Source organism: Salvelinus alpinus, chromosome 8, assembly GCF_045679555.1.
Source record: "Salvelinus alpinus chromosome 8, SLU_Salpinus.1, whole genome shotgun sequence".
Classification (NCBI taxonomy): Eukaryota; Metazoa; Chordata; class Actinopteri; order Salmoniformes; family Salmonidae; genus Salvelinus; species Salvelinus alpinus.
Genome location: NC_092093.1, coordinates 4456623 through 4476567, shown reverse-complemented (window position 1 = coordinate 4476567; position 19945 = coordinate 4456623). Strand labels below are relative to the sequence as shown.

The 19945-nt window shown below is 52.2% G+C and overlaps 1 protein-coding gene across 1 annotated transcript in view; it reads left to right on the top strand.

The window, feature by feature from the left end:
* The window catches only part of pinx1 (PIN2 (TERF1) interacting telomerase inhibitor 1), a 60910-nt gene extending 50071 nt beyond the window's left edge, over positions 1 to 10839 (top strand). Inside the window, exon 8 of the mRNA XM_071412459.1 lies at positions 8947 to 10839. Coding sequence (XP_071268560.1) covers positions 8947 to 9714 — 768 coding nt within the window. The 3' untranslated portion in view covers positions 9715 to 10839. The remainder of the gene's footprint in view (positions 1 to 8946) is intronic.
* Positions 10840 to 19945: the final 9106 nt, after the last annotated feature.

The window sequence follows — 19945 nt, the reverse complement described above, 5'->3', positions numbered from 1 at the left end:
CGAGCCGTCATCCCCCCCCCCCAGTCCCAGCGAGCCGTCACCCCCCCCCCCCCCCCAGTCCCAGCGAGCCGTCATCCCCCCCCAGTGAGCCGTCAGCCACCCCCCAGTCCCAGCGAGCCGTCATCCCCCCCAGTCCCAGCGAGCCGTCATCCCCCCCAGTCCCAGCGAGCCGTCATCCCCCCCAGTCCCAGCGAGCCGTCATCCCCCCCAGTCCCAGCGAGCCGTCATCCCCCCCAGTCCCAGCGAGCCGTCATCCCCCCCAGTCCCAGCGAGCCGTCATCCCCCCCAGTCCCAGCGAGCCGTCATCCCCCCCAGTCCCAGCGAGCCGTCATCCCCCCCAGTCCCAGCGAGCCGTCATCCCCCCCCAGTCCCAGCGAGCCGTCATCCCCCCCCAGTCCCAGCGAGCCGTCACCCCCCCCCCCAGTCCCAGCGAGCCGTCATCCCCCCCCCCCCACTCCCAGCGAGCCGTCATCCCGTCATCCCCCCCCAGTCCCAGCGAGCCGTCATCCCCCCCCAGTCCCAGCGAGCCGTCACCCCCCCCAGTCCCAGCGAGCCGTCACCCCCCCCCAGTCCCAGCGAGCCGTCATCCCCCCCCCCAGTCCCAGCGAGCCGTCATCCCCCCCCCCAGTCCCAGCGAGCCGTCACCCCCCCCCCCCCCCAGTCCCAGCGAGCCGTCATCCCCCCCCCCAGTCCCAGCGAGCCGTCACCCCCCCCCCCCCCCCCAGTCCCAGCGAGCCGTCATCCCCCCCCAGTGAGCCGTCAGCCACCCCCCAGTCCCAGCGAGCCGTCATCCCCCCCAGTGAGCCGTCAGCCCCCCCCCAGTCCCAGCGAGCCGTCAGCCCCCCCAGTCCCAGCGAGCCGTCATCCCCCCCAGTCCCAGCGAGCCGTCATCCCCCCCAGTCCCAGCGAGCCGTCATCCCCCCAGTCCCAGCGAGCCGTCATCCCCCCCAGTCCCAGCGAGCCGTCATCCCCCCCAGTCCCAGCGAGCCGTCATCCCCCCCAGTCCCAGCGAGCCGTCATCCCCCCCAGTCCCAGCGAGCCGTCATCCCCCCCAGTCCCAGCGAGCCGTCATCCCCCCCAGTCCCAGCGAGCCGTCATCCCCCCCAGTCCCAGCGAGCCGTCACCCCCCCCAGTCCCAGCGAGCCGTCATCCCCCCCAGTCCCAGCGAGCCGTCATCCCCCCCCCCAGTCCCAGCGAGCCGTCATCCCCCCCCCCAGTCCCAGCGAGCCGTCATCCCCCCCCAGTCCCAGCGAGCCGTCATCCCCCCCCAGTCCCAGCGAGCCGTCACCCCCCCCCCCAGTCCCAGCGAGCCGTCATCCCCCCCCCAGTCCCAGCGAGCCGTCATCCCCCCCCCCAGTCCCAGCGAGCCGTCATCCCCCCCCCAGTCCCAGCGAGCCGTCATCCACCCCCCAGTCCCAGCGAGCCGTCATCCCCCCCCCAGTCCCAGCGAGCCGTCACCCCCCCCCCAGTCCCAGCGAGCCGTCACCCCCCCCCAGTCCCAGCGAGCCGTCATCCCCCCCCAGTCCCAGCGAGCCTTCCCTCCCCAGTCCCAGCGAGCCGTCACCCCCCCCCCCCCCAGTCAGCCGTCATCCCCCCCCCCAGTCCCAGCGAGCCGTCACCACCCCAGTCCCAGCGAGCCGTCATCCCCCCCCCCCCAGTCCCAGCGAGCCGTCATCCCCCCCCAGTCCCAGCGAGCCTTCCCCCCCCAGTCCCAGCGAGCCGTCATCCCCCCCCCCAGTCAGCCGTCATCCCCCCCCCAGTCCCAGCGAGCCGTCACCCCCCCCCCAGTCCCAGCGAGCCGTCATCCCCCCCCCCCAGTCCCAGCGAGCCGTCATCCCCCCCCAGTCCCAGCGAGCCGTCACCCCCCCCCCAGTCCCAGCGAGCCGTCACCCCCCCCCAGTCCCAGCGAGCCGTCATCCCCCCCCAGTGAGCCGTCAGCCCCCCCCCAGTCCCAGCGAGCCGTCATCCCCCCCAGTCCCAGCGAGCCGTCATCCCCCCCAGTCCCAGCGAGCCGTCATCCCCCCCAGTCCCAGCGAGCCGTCATCCCCCCAGTCCCAGCGAGCCGTCATCCCCCCCAGTCCCAGCGAGCCGTCATCCCCCCCAGTCCCAGCGAGCCGTCATCCCCCCCAGTCCCAGCGAGCCGTCATCCCCCCCAGTCCCAGCGAGCCGTCATCCCCCCCAGTCCCAGCGAGCCGTCATCCCCCCCAGTCCCAGCGAGCCGTCATCCCCCCCAGTCCCAGCGAGCCGTCATCCCCCCCAGTCCCAGCGAGCCGTCATCCCCCCCAGTCCCAGCGAGCCGTCATCCCCCCCCCAGTCCCAGCGAGCCGTCATCCCCCCCCCCAGTCCCAGCGAGCCGTCATCCCCCCCCCAGTCCCAGCGAGCCGTCATCCCCCCCCAGTCCCAGCGAGCCGTCACCCCCCCCCCCCGTCCCAGCGAGCCGTCATCCCCCCCAGTCCCAGCGAGCCGTCATCCCCCCCCCAGTCCCAGCGAGCCGTCATCCCCCCCCCAGTCCCAGCGAGCCGTCATCCCCCCCCCAGTCCCAGCGAGCCGTCATCCCCCCCAGTCCCAGCGAGCCGTCATCCCCCCCCCCAGTCCCAGCGAGCCGTCATCCCCCCCAGTCCCAGCGAGCCTTCCCCCCCCAGTCCCAGCGAGCCGTCATCCCCCCCCCCAGTCAGCCGTCACCCCCCCCCCAGTCCCAGCGAGCCGTCACCCCCCCCCAGTCCCAGCGAGCCGTCATCCCCCCCCCCAGTCCCAGCGAGCCGTCATCCCCCCCCCCAGTCCCAGCGAGCCGTCATCCCCCCCCCCAGTCCCAGCGAGCCGTCATCCCCCCCAGTCCCAGCGAGCCTTCCCCCCCCAGTCCCAGCGAGCCGTCATCCCCCCCCCCAGTCAGCCGTCACCCCCCCCCCAGTCCCAGCGAGCCGTCACCCCCCCCCAGTCCCAGCGAGCCGTCATCCCCCCCCCCAGTCCCAGCGAGCCGTCATCCACCCCCCCAGTCCCAGCGAGCCGTCACCCCCCCCCCCCCAGTCCCAGCGAGCCGTCATCCCCCCCCCCAGTCCCAGCGAGCCGTCATCCCCCCCCCCAGTCCCAGCGAGCCGTCACCCCCCCCCCCCCCCAGTCCCAGCGAGCCGTCATCCCCCCCCAGTGAGCCGTCAGCCACCCCCCAGTCCCAGCGAGCCGTCATCCCCCCCAGTCCCAGCGAGCCGTCATCCCCCCCAGTCCCAGCGAGCCGTCATCCCCCCCAGTCCCAGCGAGCCGTCATCCCCCCCAGTCCCAGCGAGCCGTCATCCCCCCCAGTCCCAGCGAGCCGTCATCCCCCCCAGTCCCAGCGAGCCGTCATCCCCCCCAGTCCCAGCGAGCCGTCATCCCCCCCAGTCCCAGCGAGCCGTCATCCCCCCCAGTCCCAGCGAGCCGTCATCCCCCCCCAGTCCCAGCGAGCCGTCATCCCCCCCCAGTCCCAGCGAGCCGTCACCCCCCCCCCCAGTCCCAGCGAGCCGTCATCCCCCCCCCCCCCACTCCCAGCGAGCCGTCATCCCGTCATCCCCCCCCAGTCCCAGCGAGCCGTCATCCCCCCCCAGTCCCAGCGAGCCGTCAACCCCCCCCAGTCCCAGCGAGCCGTCACCCCCCCCCAGTCCCAGCGAGCCGTCATCCCCCCCCCCAGTCCCAGCGAGCCGTCATCCCCCCCCCCAGTCCCAGCGAGCCGTCACCCCCCCCCCCCCCCAGTCCCAGCGAGCCGTCATCCCCCCCCCAGTCCCAGCGAGCCGTCACCCCCCCCCCCCCCCAGTCCCAGCGAGCCGTCATCCCCCCCCAGTGAGCCGTCAGCCACCCCCCAGTCCCAGCGAGCCGTCATCCCCCCCAGTCCCAGCGAGCCGTCATCCCCCCCAGTCCCAGCGAGCCGTCATCCCCCCCAGTCCCAGCGAGCCGTCATCCCCCCCAGTCCCAGCGAGCCGTCATCCCCCCCAGTCCCAGCGAGCCGTCATCCCCCCCAGTCCCAGCGAGCCGTCATCCCCCCCAGTCCCAGCGAGCCGTCATCCCCCCCAGTCCCAGCGAGCCGTCATCCCCCCCAGTCCCAGCGAGCCGTCATCCCCCCCCAGTCCCAGCGAGCCGTCATCCCCCCCCAGTCCCAGCGAGCCGTCACCCCCCCCCCCCAGTCCCAGCGAGCCGTCATCCCCCCCCCCCCAGTCCCAGCGAGCCGTCATCCCGTCATCCCCCCCCAGTCCCAGCGAGCCGTCATCCCCCCCCAGTCCCAGCGAGCCGTCACCCCCCCCAGTCCCAGCGAGTCGTCATCCCCCCCCAGTCCCAGCGAGCCGTCATCCCCCCCCCCCCCCCAGTCCCAGCGAGCCGTCATCCCCCCCCCCCAGTCCCAGCGAGCCGTCATCCCTCCCCCAGTCCCAGCGAGCCGTCATCCCTCCCCCAGTCCCAGCGAGCCGTCATTCCCCCCAGTCCCAGCGAGCCGTCATCCCCAGTCCCAGCGAGCCGTCATCCCCCCCCCCCCAGTCCCAGCGAGCCGTCATCCCCCCCAGTCCCAGCGAGCCGTCATCCCCCCCAGTCCCAGCGAGCCGTCATCCCCCCCAGTCCCAGCGAGCCGTCATCCCCCCCAGTCCCAGCGAGCCGTCATCCCCCCCAGTCCCAGCGAGCCGTCATCCCCCCCAGTCCCAGCGAGCCGTCATCCCCCCCAGTCCCAGCGAGCCGTCATCCCCCCCCAGTCCCAGCGAGCCGTCATCCCCCCCCCAAGTCCCAGCGAGCCGCCACCCCCCCCCAGTCCCAGCGAGCCGTCATCCCCCCCCAGTCCCAGCGAGCCGTCATCCCCCCCCCAGCGAGCCGTCATCCCCCCCAGTCCCAGCGAGCCGTCATCCCCCCCCCAAGTCCCAGCGAGCCGTCATCCCCCCCAGTCCCAGCGAGCCGTCATCCCCCCCCCAGTCCCAGCGAGCCGTCATCCCCCCCAGTCCCAGCGAGCCGTCACCCCCCCCCCCCCCCCCCAGCGAGCCGTCATTCCCCCCAGTCCCAGCGAGCCGTCAGCCCCCCCCCAGTCCCAGCGAGCCGTCATCCCCCCCAGTCCCAGCGAGCCGTCATCCCCCCCAGTCCCAGCGAGCCGTCATCCCCCCCAGTCCCAGCGAGCCGTCATCCCCCCCCCCTGCGAGCCGTCACCCCCCCTCAGTCCCAGCGAGCCGTCATCCCCCTCCAGTCCCAGCGAGCCGTCATCCCCCCCCAGCGAGCCGTCATCCCCCCCAGTACCAGCGAGCCGTCACCCCTAAATAACCCTAAATAAGTTCAGGAGTAAATATTTGCTTATCAAGTCACGTAATACATTGCAATAATAGCGTTTAACATTTATTTTTTTATGACTACCTCATCTCTGTACCCCACACATACAATTATCTGTGAGGTCCCTCAGTCGAGAAGTGAATTTCACAACACAGATTCAACCACAAAGACCAGGGAGGTTTTCCAATGCCTCGCAAGGAAGGGCACCTATTGGTAGATTAAAAAATAAAATATATATGTTTTTTTTTTTTTTAAGCAGACATTATATTCTCTCTAAACATGGTGAAATGATTAATTCCACTTTGAGGGTGTATCAATACACCTAGTCACCATAGATACAGGCGTCCTTCCTAACCTCTACAGGATCGGTGGGTCCTCCGCGTGACGGCTGAGCTAACGTAGGCTAATGTGATTAGCATGAGGTTGTAAGTAACAAGAACATTTCCCAGGACGTAGACATGTCTGATATTGGCAGAAAGCTTAAATTCTTGTTAATCTAACTGCACTGTCCAATTTACAGTGACTATTACAATGAAAGAATACCATGCTATTGTTTGAGGAGAGTGCACAATTATGAACTTGAAACCCAAACATACAATTATCTGTAAGGTCCCTCAGTCGAGAAGTGAATTTCAAACACAGATTCAACCACAAAGACCAGGGAGGTTTTCGAATGCCTCACAAAGAAGGGCACCTACTGGTAGATACTAAATAAATAAATAAAGCAGACATTTTAATATCCCTTTGAGCATGGTGAAGTTATTAATTACACTTTGGATGGTGTATCAATACACCCAGTCACTACAAAGATGTCCTTCCTAACTAAGAGTACCACTCTCCATATTATCAAGCATAGTTGTGGCTGCATCATGTAATGGGTATTCTTGTCATCGTTAAGGACTGGGGAGTTTTTCAGGATAAAAAAGACATTTGAATGGAGCTAAACAAGGGCAAAATCCTTGAGGAAAACCTGGTTCAGTCTGCTTTCCTCCAGACATTGGGAGATGAATTCACCTTTCAGCAGGACAATAACTTAAAACATAAGGCCAAATGTACACTGGAGTTGTTTACCAAGACGACAGTGAATGTTCCTGAGTGGCCAAGTTACAGTTTTAACTTAAATCTTCTTGAAAATCTATGACAAGACTTGAAAATGGTTGTCTAGCAATGATCAACAACCAATTTGACAGAGCTTGAAGAACTTTGAAAATAATAATGGGCAAATGTTACACAATCCAGGTGTGGAAAGCTCTTAGAGACTTACCCAGACAGTCTCACAGCTGTAATCACTCTTAGAGACTTACCCAGAAAGACTCAAAGCTGTAATCGCTCTTAGAGACTTACCCAGAAAGACTCACAGCTGTAATCACTCTTAGAGACTTACCCAGAAAGACTCACAGCTGTAATCACTCTTAGAGACTTACCCAGAAAGACTCACAGCTGTAATCACTCTTAGAGACTTACCCAGAAAGACTCAAAGCTGTAATCGCTCTTAGAGACTTACCCAGAATATATTGAATACATTTTGAATTCAGGCTATAACATGTGGAATAAGTCCAGGGGTTTGACTACTTTCTGAATGCACTGTTACTATACAATTTACAATATAATTTTAAAAAGAAAGTACTTTTCTCATACATATTTGCCATAAAAACAGGTATTTTATCAACCAGTACATTTAGAGTTTAACCATAATATTTGTTGTAATATTTATTCTTTCTTTTCTGGTGGAGGAAATTGAAAACAATTTGTAACCAGCTCTTTTATTGCCTGTTTGAGAAAGAGAGATACTTTGAACAAGGAATCGGCTTTTCTTAGTAACTACTAGGAGAATAATTTTGGTTTGAAGTAAAACTTTTAAGTCAGCGGTTTAGTGCTTAAATATTTAATCATCTCAGGACTCATCCTGATTTACATATCAAAATACCAACAAAAAAAATCTAACATTCCATTGTTCAGCTCAAACTTAAGAGAATCATTTATTTGTTTTTGTCCGTTGAATCAATGTATACGTCCTCATAACACAACCCTCCCTTTCCTGTGTGGGATAGTATTGACTATAATCTGTGTTCTGGTTGGTCGAAGACAGAGATTAATGACCAGTAGAATGCTTGCTTTAATCCCATGTGGCCTAACCAAGAGGTATCTGTAAATCTTGCAATATTCCCGAATTGCTTAAAGTTAACCAGCTGCATGAACAAAGAGCGGAGGAAAAAAACATACTGGCCTTGTACCCTATATAGTGCACCAGGTCCTGGTCAAAAGAAGTACACTATTTAGGGAATAGGGAGCTATTTGGGATGCAGACACAGATAATATTATTTGCTGTGTGTATATGAATATATTAATGTAAAGGAGTGACGCTGACGCCAGAGCCATGGGAAATGGGAATGTCATTTTGCCCCCAAATATCAGAGGACAAGAACCCTGTGAGTTTACAAAACATTAGGAACACCTTTATATTGAGTTTCCCTCCAGAACAGCCCTCAATTCGTCGGGGCATGGACTTCTAACAAGGTGTCAAACTTTCCACAGGGATAGTGGACCCATGTTGACTCTTAATGCTTCTCGCAGATTGTGTCAAATTGGCTGTGTGTCCTTTAGGTTGAGGCGCATTCTTGATACACACGGGAAACTGTTGAGAAACCTTAGCGGAGGTGCAGTTCTTGACACACCACTCAAACCCGGTGTGCCTGGCACCTACCATAGACGGGGTGCAAAAGACTCCCTTAGCAACACCAACAAAAAAAACTTGTCTTCTAATTATAAACCAATAGGAGCCGAACGCTTCAGGGAACTCTACGGTCAAGATCTCAGGTTCTCTTTTTTGTTCGTTTTTTTTGTACACTGGTGAGATGTTCTGAAAGGCCAACAGTGCTGCGTTGTGACGATGTCACTGGGACATCTACAGAAGACTAGTTAATTAACCGTCAGTGGTTGTGGAGGTGAGATGTAGAGGCTGTTGACAGTTTAAAGGGCCAGTGCAGTCAAACACTTGATTTTTTCTCCCTGTTTAAAAATATACATATATTTCCACACGGAGGTTGAAAATAACACTCTGAAATTGTGGAAATTATTGTAAGGCCCTTTTTAGTGTAAGACCTTTTTGGTGGGGGTGGTTTGTCATTTCAGCCTGTTCAGGTGGGATGGAGTTTTTGTCCCAGAGTATGACATCACAATCTGATTATTCTGACCAATGACCAGTCATCTTTTATTTGCATATGAAGGGTGGTAGTTGCCAGACCAGTTGTATTCAAACTTTTTCAAATCTAATAACCTTAAAATGGGTAAAAGAAAATTGTTGGTATTTTTACTTCAACAAATAACCTTCAATTCATAAAATGTTCATCTCGTCAAAATGAAGAGTCTGCTTTAGAGTCTAGACAATCCTATGCGCCAATCAGGGCTGTGTATGTAAATATCTTTACGTTTGTATCAACACTCTCACACAATCAGACCTGAGCATTTAATGGCAAAAGGTGGCTCAGGGAAATAAATTACTACGAGTATATTATTTGTTATTTTCATGAAATAAATGCACTCACAGTTAATTTTATTAGACATACCAGTGATTATGTAAAGTAGTAGACAGTAGGGGGACTTGTTTTATATTCCCAAATGTGTACATAAACTATTCTTACTTTTATATTTCTAATGTGTTTCTATATGTCTCTGTCTCTGTAGGAGAGCAGTGGGCCAGACTCCCAGGGAGTGAACGAGAAGGAGACCAGGGCTGTTACAGCACCAGCTACAAAGGTTACGACCCCTGAACCTGATGTAGAGGCCATCACCAAGACAGTCACCAGCACCCTGTCCATGCAGGAGTACTTTGCCCAGCGGATGGCTCAGCTGAAAAAGGGTCGTGGCGAGGCTCCCACTGCAACCTCATCACCAGAGAACAGTGATACGCAGCAAGTCCCGGCTGATTTTGTCACTGACCACACAGAGGAAGTCACGTCAAAGAAGAAGAAGAAGAAGAAGAGGAGAAAGAGAGAGAGGGAAGAGGATGACGTGGTGGTGAAGGAGGAGTGTGTCGTAGCTCCCGTGTCGGAGGGGCGTGAGAAGAAGAGAGAGAGGGAAGAGGATGACGTGGTGGTGAAGGAGGAGTGTGTCGTAGCTCCCGTGTCAGAGGGGCGTGAGAAGAAGAAGAAGAAGAATAAGAAGAAGAGAAAGAGAAAGCGAGCGGAGAAAGAGGTGTTGGCTGAAGACTGCAGCGCCACCACTGGCGTGGAGCAGAACTGCCAGGACCGCCAAATTGTAGACTTAACAACGGAGTGTGAGGTTGTAAATAAGAAATGTAGGGAGGAGGTGGTTGTCGTGGGGGACGAGGAGGTGGTTGTCGTGGAGGACGAGGAGGTGGTTGTCGTGGAGGACGAGGAGGTGGTTGTCGTGGAGGACGAGAAGAAATCTAAAAAGAACAAGAGGAAGAAAATAGATCTACATTCTTTGTAGAACTCTAGAACCGTCTTCTCTTGGGTGTGCGTCTCAAATGGCACCCTAATCCCTTTGTAGTGCACTACCCCATATGGCTCTGGTATAAAGTAGTGCACTAAATATATATAGTGAGAGAATAGGCCCCCATTTGGGATGCACATTAGTCCTCAGGTTTCTGTGCTCCAGTACAGTAGGCCTCAGGTTTCTGTGCTCCAGTACAGTAGGCCTCAGGTTTCTGTGCTCCAGTACAGTAGGCCTCAGGTTTCTGTGCTCCAGTACAGTAGTCCTCAGGTTTCTGTGCTACAGTACAGTAGGCCTCAGGTTTCTGTGCTACAGTACAGTAGGCCTCAGGTTTCTGTGCTCCAGTACAGTAGGCCTCAGGTTTCTGTGCTCCAGTACAGTAGGCCTCTGGTCGTACATGAAAGAACTGGGTCTATGCACAGAGTGATACTCTCATCAGGTAGTTTGGACTGAATATCTGCTGGAAATAATGTGTGTTCCTACGTTTCTGGAGCCATTCAGGATGAGTTTGGTGCTTTCCCAGAGATACACTTTTATAATGATCATTGTGACTGTTCTTTGGATGCCCCCTGTAGTCTCCCTATAGTCTCCCTGTAGTCTCCCTGTAGTCTCTGCTCTCTGTAGTCTGCTCTGTATAGTCTCCCTGTAGTCTCCCTGTAGTCTCTGCTCCCTATAGTCTCCCTGTAGTCTCTCTGTAGTCTCTCTGTAGTCTCCCTGTAGTCTCTGCTCCCTATAGTCTCTCTGTAGTCTCCCTGTAGTCTCTCTGTAGTCTCCATGTAGTCTCCCTGTAGTCTCTCTGTAGTCTCCCTGTAGTCTCTGCTCCCTATAGTCTCCCTGTAGTCTCTGCTCCCTATAGTCTCTGCTCTCTGTAGTCTCTCTGTAGTCTCCCTGTAGTCTCCCTGTAGTCTCCCTGCACTCTCTGCTCTCTGTATGATGATCTTTGATGAATTGATATTAGACAGTCATTCTAAAACAGGACATGAGGTCATTCTAAAACAGGACAGAGGTCTTTATAGAAATGAGTTGATGTGTGTTTGATATCATAATACCGTGTTCTCTTTTTAATCAGATGAAATCGAGCTGTCAGTGTTCCCGATCAATAAATCAAACTCAAAATGACAACTCTTGTTTTTAATGTGTTGAAGAATTTCTATATTGGCTTTTTTTGCCTACTGACATGCAACGCATCCAGAATCTAGGGCTACATGCTGTCCACATCGTCTTTGCCATAGTACATGTGTTAACGAACTGCTTCGTCTCGTGTTTATATTGATAGTGCATAGTACATATGTTAACGAACTGCCTCGTCTCGTGTTTATATTGATAGTGCATAGTACATATGTTAACGAACTGCCTCGTCTCGTGTTTATATTGATAGTGCATAGTACATATGTTAACGAACTGCCTCGTCTCGTGTTTATATTGATAGTGCATAGTACATATGTTAACGAACTGCCTCGTCTCGTGTTTATATTGATAGTGCATAGTACATATGTTAACGAACTGCCTCGTCTCGTGTTTATATTGATAGTGCATAGTACATATGTTAACGAACTGCCTCGTCTCGTGTTTATATTGATAGTGCATAGTACATATGTTAACGAACTGCCTCGTCTCGTGTTTATATTGATAGTGCATAGTACATATGTTAACGAACTGCCTCGTCTCGTGTTTATATTGATAGTGCATAGTACATATGTTAACGAACTGCCTCGTCTCGTGTTTATATTGATAGTGCATAGTACATATGTTAACGAACTGCCTCGTCTCGTGTTTATATTGATAGTGCATAGTACATATGTTAACGAACTGCCTCGTCTCGTGTTTATATTGATAGTGCATAGTACATATGTTAACGAACTGCTTCGTCTCGTGTTTATATTGATAGTGCATAGTACATATGTTAACGAACTGCTTCGTCTCGTGTTTATATTGATAGTGCATAGTACATATGTTAACGAACTGCCTCGTCTCGTGTTTATATTGATAGTGCATAGTACATATGTTAACGAACTGCCTCGTCTCGTGTTTATATTGATAGTGCATAGTACATATGTTAACGAACTGCTTCGTCTCGTGTTTATATTGATAGTGCATAGTACATATGTTAACGAACTGCTTCGTCTCGTGTTTATATTGATAGTGCATAGTACATATGTTAACGAACTGCTTCGTCTCGTGTTTATATTGATAGTGCATAGTACATATGTTAACGAACTGCCTCGTCTCGTGTTTATATTGATAGTGCATAGTACATATAACTGCCTCGTCTCGTGTTTATATTGATAGTGCATATGTTAACGAACTGCCTCGTCTCGTGTTTATATTGATAGTGCATATGTTAACGAACTGCCTCGTCTCGTGTTTATATTGATAGTGCATAGTACATATGTTCATGTATGCAGTGTTTCTACTGAATTCTCTGAACCAGACCTGATACAACTCCAATCACCTTATCAATCCACGAACTGCCTCGTCTCGTGTTTAATATTGATCAGCTACAATATTGTCCACCTTATCAATCCACGAACTGCCTCGTCTCGCGTTTAATATTGATCAGCTACAATATTGTCCTCCATATCCGTTGTCTTTCAGTTGGCTAATAAAATAGATATAGTTTAAACATGTGTCTATAACGTGGTGTGATTTGTTGAACTGTACAGTATTTGTACACAACCGTTCAAAAGTTTGGGGACACTTAGAAATGTCCTTGTTTTCCATGAAAACAAACATGAAATGAGTTGCAACATGAATAGGAAATATAGTCAAGACGTTGACAAGGTTATAAATAATGATTTTTAATTGAAATAATAAATGTGTCCTTCAAACTTTGCTTTCGTCAAAGAATCTTCCATTTGCAGCAATTACAGCCTTGCAGACCTAAGTCATTCTAGTTGTCAATTTGTTGAGGTAATCTGAAGAGATTTCACCCCATGTTCCTGAAGCACCTCCCACAAGTCGGATTGGCTTGATGGGCACTTCTTACGTACCAAACGGTCAAGCTGCTCCGACAACAGCTCAATAGGATTGAGATCCGGTGACTGTGCTGGCCACTCCATTATAGACAGAATACCAGCTGTCTACTTCTTCCCTAAATAGTTCTTGCATAGTTTGGAGCTGTGCTTTGCGTCATTGTCCTGTTGTAGGAGGAAACTGGCTCCAAATAAGAGCCGTCCACGGGGTACGACATGGCGTTGCAAAATGGAGTGATAGCCTTCCTTCTTCAAGATCCCTTTTACCCTCTACAAATCTCCCACTTTACCACCACCAAAGCACCCCCAGACCATCACATTTCCTCCACCATTCTTGACAGATGGCGTCAAGCACTTCAACATCTTACAGTTTTTATGCATCTCACAAATGTTCTTTGTGATCTGAACACCTCAAAATTAGATTAGTCTGTCCATAACACTTTTTTTCCAATCTTCCTCTGTCCAGTGTCTGTGTTCTTTTGCCCATCTTAATCTTTTCTTTTTATTGGCCAGTCTGAGATATGGCTTTTTCTTTGCAACTCTGCCTAGAAGGCCAGCATCCCGGAGTCGCCTCTTCACTGTTGACGTTGAGACTGGTGTTTTGCGGGTACTATTTAATGAAGCTGCGAGTTGAGGGACTTGAGGCGTCTGTTTCTCAAACTAGACACTCTAATGTACTTGTCCTCTTGCTCAGTTGTGCACCGGGGCCTCCCACTCCTCTTTCTATTCTGGTTAGGGCCAGTTTGCGCTTTTCTGTGAAGGGAGTAGTACACAGCGTTGTATGAGATCTTCAGTTTATTTGCAATTTCTCGCATGGAATAGCCTTCATTTCTCAGAACAAGAATAGACTGACGAGTTTCAGAAGAAAGTTAATTGTTTCTGGCCATTTTGAGCCTGTAATCGAACCCACAAACGCTGATACTCCAGATACACTGTCATGTTTTGTCATTGATTATCATGTCTTGTCCCTGTGCTTCCCTTCTATTCGTTTCCCTCTGCTGGTCTTATTAGGTTCTTTCCCTCTTTCTATCCCTCTCTCTCCCCCTCCCTCTCTCCCTCTCTCGCTCTCTCTCTCTATCGTTCCGTTCCTGCTCCCAGCTGTTCCTCATTCTCCTAACTACCTCATTTACTCTTTCACACCTGTCCCCTATTTTGCCCTCTGATTAGAGTCCCTATTTTCCCTCTGTTTTCCGCTTCTGTCCTTGTCGGATCCTTGTTTGATGTTTGCTGTTCTGTGTCCTTGTTCCGCCCTGTCGTGTTTTTGCCTTCTTCAGATGCTGCGTGTGAGCAGGTGTCTATGTCAGCTACGGCCTGTGCCTTCCCGAAGCGACCTGCAGTCTGTGGTCGCGTCTCCAGTCGTTCCTCTCTACTGACGAGAGGATTTCAGTTTTCCTGTTTTGGATTTACCTAAGATAATATCCTGGAGTATCGTTTTTTGTTTAAGACTGGAATAAAGACTCTGTTTCTATTAAGTCGCTTTTGGGTCCTCATTCACCAGCATAACAGAAGGATCCGACCAAGAATGGACCCAGCGACTACGGATTCTCGCAACACTGCCGTCGAGTTCCAGGGAGCAATGCTCGGCAGACACGAGCAGGAATTGTCTGCTGCTCGTCATGCCGTTGAGACCCTGGCCGCTCAGGTCTCCGACCTCTCAGGACAGTTTCAGAGTCTTCGTCTCGTGCCACCAGCTACTTCCTGGTCTTCCGAGTCTCCGGAACCTAGGGTTAATAACCCACCATGTTACTCTGGGCAGCCCACTGAGTGTCGCTCCTTTCTCACCCAGTGTGATATTGTGTTCTCTCTCCAGCCCAACACATACTCAAGAGAGAGAGCTCGGATCGCTTACGTCATATCACTCCTTACTGGTCGGGCTCGGGAGTGGGGCACAGCTATCTGGGAGGCAAGGGCTGAGTGTTCTAACGATTATCAGAACTTTAAAGAGGAGATGATACGGGTTTTTGATCGTTCAGTTTTTGGGAAGGAGGCTTCCAGGGCCCTGGCTTCCCTATGTCAAGGTGATCGATCCATAACGGATTACTCTATAGAGTTTCGCACTCTTGCTGCCTCCAGTGACTGGAACGAGCCGGCGTTGCTCGCTCGTTTTCTGGAGGGACTCCACGCTGAGGTTAAGGATGAGATTCTCTCCCGGGAGGTTCCTTCCAGCGTGGACTCTTTGATTGCACTCGCCATCCGCATAGAACGACGGGTAGATCTTCGTCACCGAGCTCGTGGAAGAGAGCTCGCGTTAACGGTGTTCCCCCTCTCCGCATCTCAACCATCTCCTCCCACCGGCTCAGAGACTGAGCCCATGCAGCTGGGAGGTATTCGCATCTCGACTAAGGAGAGGGAACGGAGAATCACCAACCGCCTTTGCCTCTATTGCGGTTCTGCTGGACATTTTGTCATGTCATGTCCAGTAAAAGCCAGAGCTCATCAGTAAGCGGAGGGCTACTGGTGAGCGCTACTACTCAGGTCTCTCCATCAAGATCCTGTACTACCTTGTCGGTCCATCTACGCTGGACCGGTTCGGTTGCTTCCTGCAGTGCCTTGATAGACTCTGGGGCTGAGGGTTGTTTTATGGACGAAGCATGGGCTCGGAAACATGACATTGAGAATGTGTTCAGAATTCATGGCCTCCCGTTAGACGCCGTTTCAGACAGAGGCCCGCAATTCACGTCACAGTTTTGGAGGGAGTTCTGTCGTTTGATTGGTGCTTCCGTCAGTCTCTCTTCCGGGTTTCATCCCCAGTCTAACGGTCAAGCAGAAAGGGCCAATCAGTCGATTGGTCGCATATTACGCAGCCTTTCTTTTCGAAACCCTGCGTCTTGGGCAGAACAGCTCCCCTGGGCAGAATACGCTCACAACTCGCTTCCTTCGTCTGCTACCGGGCTATCTCCGTTTCAGAGTAGTCTTGGGTACCAGCCTCCTCTGTTCTCGTCCCAGCTCGCCGAGTCCAGCGTTCCCTCCGCTCAGGCTTTTGTCCAACGTTGTGAGCGCACCTGGAGGAGGGTCAGGTCTGCACTTTGCCGTTACAGGGCGCAGACTGTGAGAGCCGCCAATAAACGTAGGATTAAGAGTCCTAGGTATTGTCGCGGTCAGAGAGTGTGGCTTTCCACTCGTAACCTTCCCCTTACGACAGCTTCTCGCAAGTTGACTCCGCGGTTCATTGGTCCGTTCCGTGTCTCTCAGGTCGTCAATCCTGTCGCTGTGCGACTGCTTCTTCCGCGACATCTTCGTCGCGTCCACCCTGTCTTCCATGTCTCCTGTGTCAAGCCTTTTCTTCGCGCCCCCGTTCGTCTTCCCTCCCCCCCCCCCCGTCCTTGTCGAGGGCGCACCTATTTACAAGGTACGGAAGATCATGGACATGCGTTCTCGGGGACGTGGTCACCAGTACTTAGTGGATTGGGAGGGTTACGGTCCTGAGGAGAGGAGTTGGGTTCCATCTCGGGACGTGCTGGACCGTTCGTTGATTGATGATTTCCTCCGTTGCCGCCAGGGTTCCTCCTCGAGTGCGCCAGGAGGCGCTCGGTGAGTGGGGGGGTACTGTCATGTTTTGTCATTGATTATCATGTCTTGTCCCTGTGCTTCCCTTCTATTCGTTTCCCTCTGCTGGTCTTATTAGGTTCTTTCCCTCTTTTTATCCCTCTCTCTCCCCCTCCCTCTCTCCCTCTCTCGCTCTCTCTCTCTATCGTTCCGTTCCTGCTCCCAGCTGTTCCTCATTCTCCTAACTACCTCATTTACTCTTTCACACCTGTCCCCTATTTTGCCCTCTGATTAGAGTCCCTATTTTCCCTCTGTTTTCCGCTTCTGTCCTTGTCGGATCCTTGTTTGATGTTTGCTGTTCTGTGTCCTTGTTCCGCCCTGTCGTGTTTTTGCCTTCTTCAGATGCTGCGTGTGAGCAGGTGTCTATGTCAGCTACGGCCTGTGCCTTCCCGAAGCGACCTGCAGTCTGTGGTCGCGTCTCCAGTCGTTCCTCTCTACTGACGAGAGGATTTCAGTTTTCCTGTTTTGGATTTACCTAAGATAATATCCTGGAGTATCGTTTTTTGTTTAAGACTGGAATAAAGACTCTGTTTCTATTAAGTCGCTTTTGGGTCCTCATTCACCAGCATAACATACTCAACTAGTCTAAAGAGGGCCAGTTTTATTGCTTCTTTAATCAGGACCACAGTTTTCAGCTGTGCTAACATAATTGCAAAAGGATTTTCTAATTATCAATTAGCCTTTTAAAATTATAAACTTAGATTAGCTAACACAACGTGCCATTGGAACACAGGAGTGATGGTTGCTGATAATGGGCCTCTGTACGCCTATGTAGATATTCCATAAAAAATCTGCCGTTTACAGCTGCAATAGTCATTTACAACCTTAACAATGTCTACACTGTATTTCTGATTAATTTGATGTTATTTTAATGGACAAAAAATGTCTAAGTGATCCCAAACTTTTGAACGGTAGTGTAGGTTGTGCTTGCTGTGACTTGTTGAACAGTACAGTACGTGTCTATGTAAGTTGTATATATACTTTATAAGGAAACTAGCTCAGTGGATAGAGAATGGTAACACCAGGGTAGTGGGTTCCATTCCTACGACCACCCGGCAGGTAGCCTAGTGGTCAGAGCGTTGGGCCTGTAACCGAGAAGTTGCTGGATCGAATCCCCGAGCTGACGAGGTCAAAATCGGTAGTTCTGCCCTTGAACAAGGCAGTTTAACCCACTGTTCCTAGGCCCGTCATTGTAAATAAGAATGTGTTCTTAACTGACTTGCCTAGTTTAATTAAGGTTAAATAAATACAATTGTAAAACATGCAGTGGAGGTTTCAGAATCGGATGGAAAGCGGGATCTGTCTTTTTCTTCTTCACAAATATCTGAATGAATTCCTCCGAATATTTGACATCTTCATCCCATATTAGTTTTATTTAACTGTTTTATTCAAATGAAATAAACATTCCACTGTTGAAGGTAGTGGAATGTCACAGCTTTCTTTAGACATACAGTATAGCCTGGACCCACCATTGAGGTAGGCCTACCGTATGTAATTATATCCCACCCAAACTAGGCCTGTTTGAAATATGAAAAATGATCAATGAATTCACCAGGTAGCCTATTGTTCTGGCAAAGATGCGTCCGTAGCAGATTGCTAAACTGGATATTATGTAGTTAGTCTACTCTTGTTTTTGCCAGGCAAAAACTGGAGAAAAATGTAAGCTTTCTGGTCAGTAATCTGGACTCGTGTGCCCTTCTCCTTTTCACTCCAATGCTGATGACTGGTCATTGGTCAACAGTCAAGACGTGCAACCTTTTGGTTCTGAAGCACAGATTGTTTTTTTGAAACAGAAATTTGGTGTAATAAAATGTGGTGTCGTTGTTTAAAGTAGTCAGAGGGGAATCCAGTTTGAGGAATATGTGAACCCTGGGGTCATTTACACTACATATATACAGAAGTATGTGGACACTCCTTCAAAATTTGTGGATTCGGCTATTTCAGCAACACCCGTTGCTGACAGGTGTATAAAATCGAGCACACAGCCATGCAATCTCCATAGACAAACATTGACAGTAGAATGGCCTTACTGAAGAGCTCAGTGACTTTCAACGTGGCTCCGTCATAGGATGCCACTTTTCCAACAAGTAAGTTCATCAAATATCTGTCCTGCTAGAGCTGCCCCCTGTCAACTGTAAGGGCTGTTATTGTGAAGTGGAAACTTCTAGGAGCAACAACGGCTCAGCCGTGAAGTGGTAGGCCAAACAAGCTCACAGAACGGGACCACCGAGTGCTGAAGCGTGTTGCATGTGAAAATCGTCTGTCCTCGGTTGCAACACTCACTACCGAGTTCCAAACTGCCTCTGGAAGCAACGTCAGCACAATAACTGTTGGTCGGGAGCTTCATGAAATGGGTTTCCATGGCAGAGCAGCAACACACAAGCCTAAGATTACCATGCGCAATGCCAAGTGTCAGCTGGAGTGGTGTAAAACTCATCACCATTGTTCTCTGGAGCAGTGGAAACTCGTTCTCTGGAGTGATGAATCACACTTCACCATCTGGCAGTCCGACAGACAAATCTGGGTTTGGCATATGCCAGGAGAACACTACCTGCCCCAATGCATCGTGCCAACTGTAAAGTTTGGTGGAGGAGGAATAATGGTCTGGGGCTGTTTTTCATGGTTCGGGCCCCTTAGTTCCAGTGAAGGGGAATCTAAACACTACAGTATACAAAGACATTCTAGACGATTCTATGCTTCAAACTTTGTGGCAACAGTTTGGGAAGGCCCTTTCCTGTTTCAGCATGACAATGGCCCTGTGCACAAAGCGAGGTCCATACAGAAATGGTTTGTGGAGATCAGTGCGGAAGAATTTGACTGGCCTGCGCAGAGCCCTGCTCTCCACAGAGTGGAGGCTGTTACAGCAGCAATGTTCCAACATCTAGTGGAAAGCCTTCCCAGAAGAGTGGAGGCTGTTATATCAGCAATGTTCCAACATCTAGTGGAAAGCCTTCCCAGAAGAGTGGAGGCTGTTATAGCAGCAATGTTCCAACATCTAGTGGAAGGCCTTCCCAGAGGAGTGGAGGCTGTTATAGCAGCAATGTTCCAACATCTAGTGGAAAGCCTTCCCAGAAGAGTGGAGGCTGTTATAGCAGCAATGTTCCAACATCTAGTGGAAAGCCTTCCCAGAAGAGTGGGGGCTGTTATAGCAGCAATGTTCCAACATCTAGTGGAAAGCCTTCCCAGAAGAGTGGAGGCTGTTACAGCAGCAATGTTCCAACATCTAGCGGAAAGCCTTCCCAGAAGAGTGGAGGCTGTTATAGCAGCAATGTCCCAACATCTAGCGGAAAGCCTTCCCAGAAGAGTGGAGGCTGTTATAGCAGCAATGTTCCAACATCTAGTGGAAAGCCTTCCCAGAAGAGTGGAGGCTGTTATAGCATCAAAGGGGGGACCAACTACATATTAATGCCCATGATTTTGTAATAAGATGTTTGACAAGCACGTGTCCACATACCTTTGGTCATGTAGTGTACTTACAATGTAATTGTACAGGACAGAATGTATGTTCTGTTTCTCCCTCAGGTTATCTCTCCCTTGTAGACAATGTTTTCTTGATCCGAAAATGCGATCTGGATGCTTCATACGGAAGGTGTGATGTGATTGCAGAGCCTCCAGAGGCTTGCAGAGGTCAAACCGAGCTCCGTGCAATGCTGAGTGCTCCACATAACTCCATATACCTCTGCATTGACATGATTGGTTGACAGTAGGTA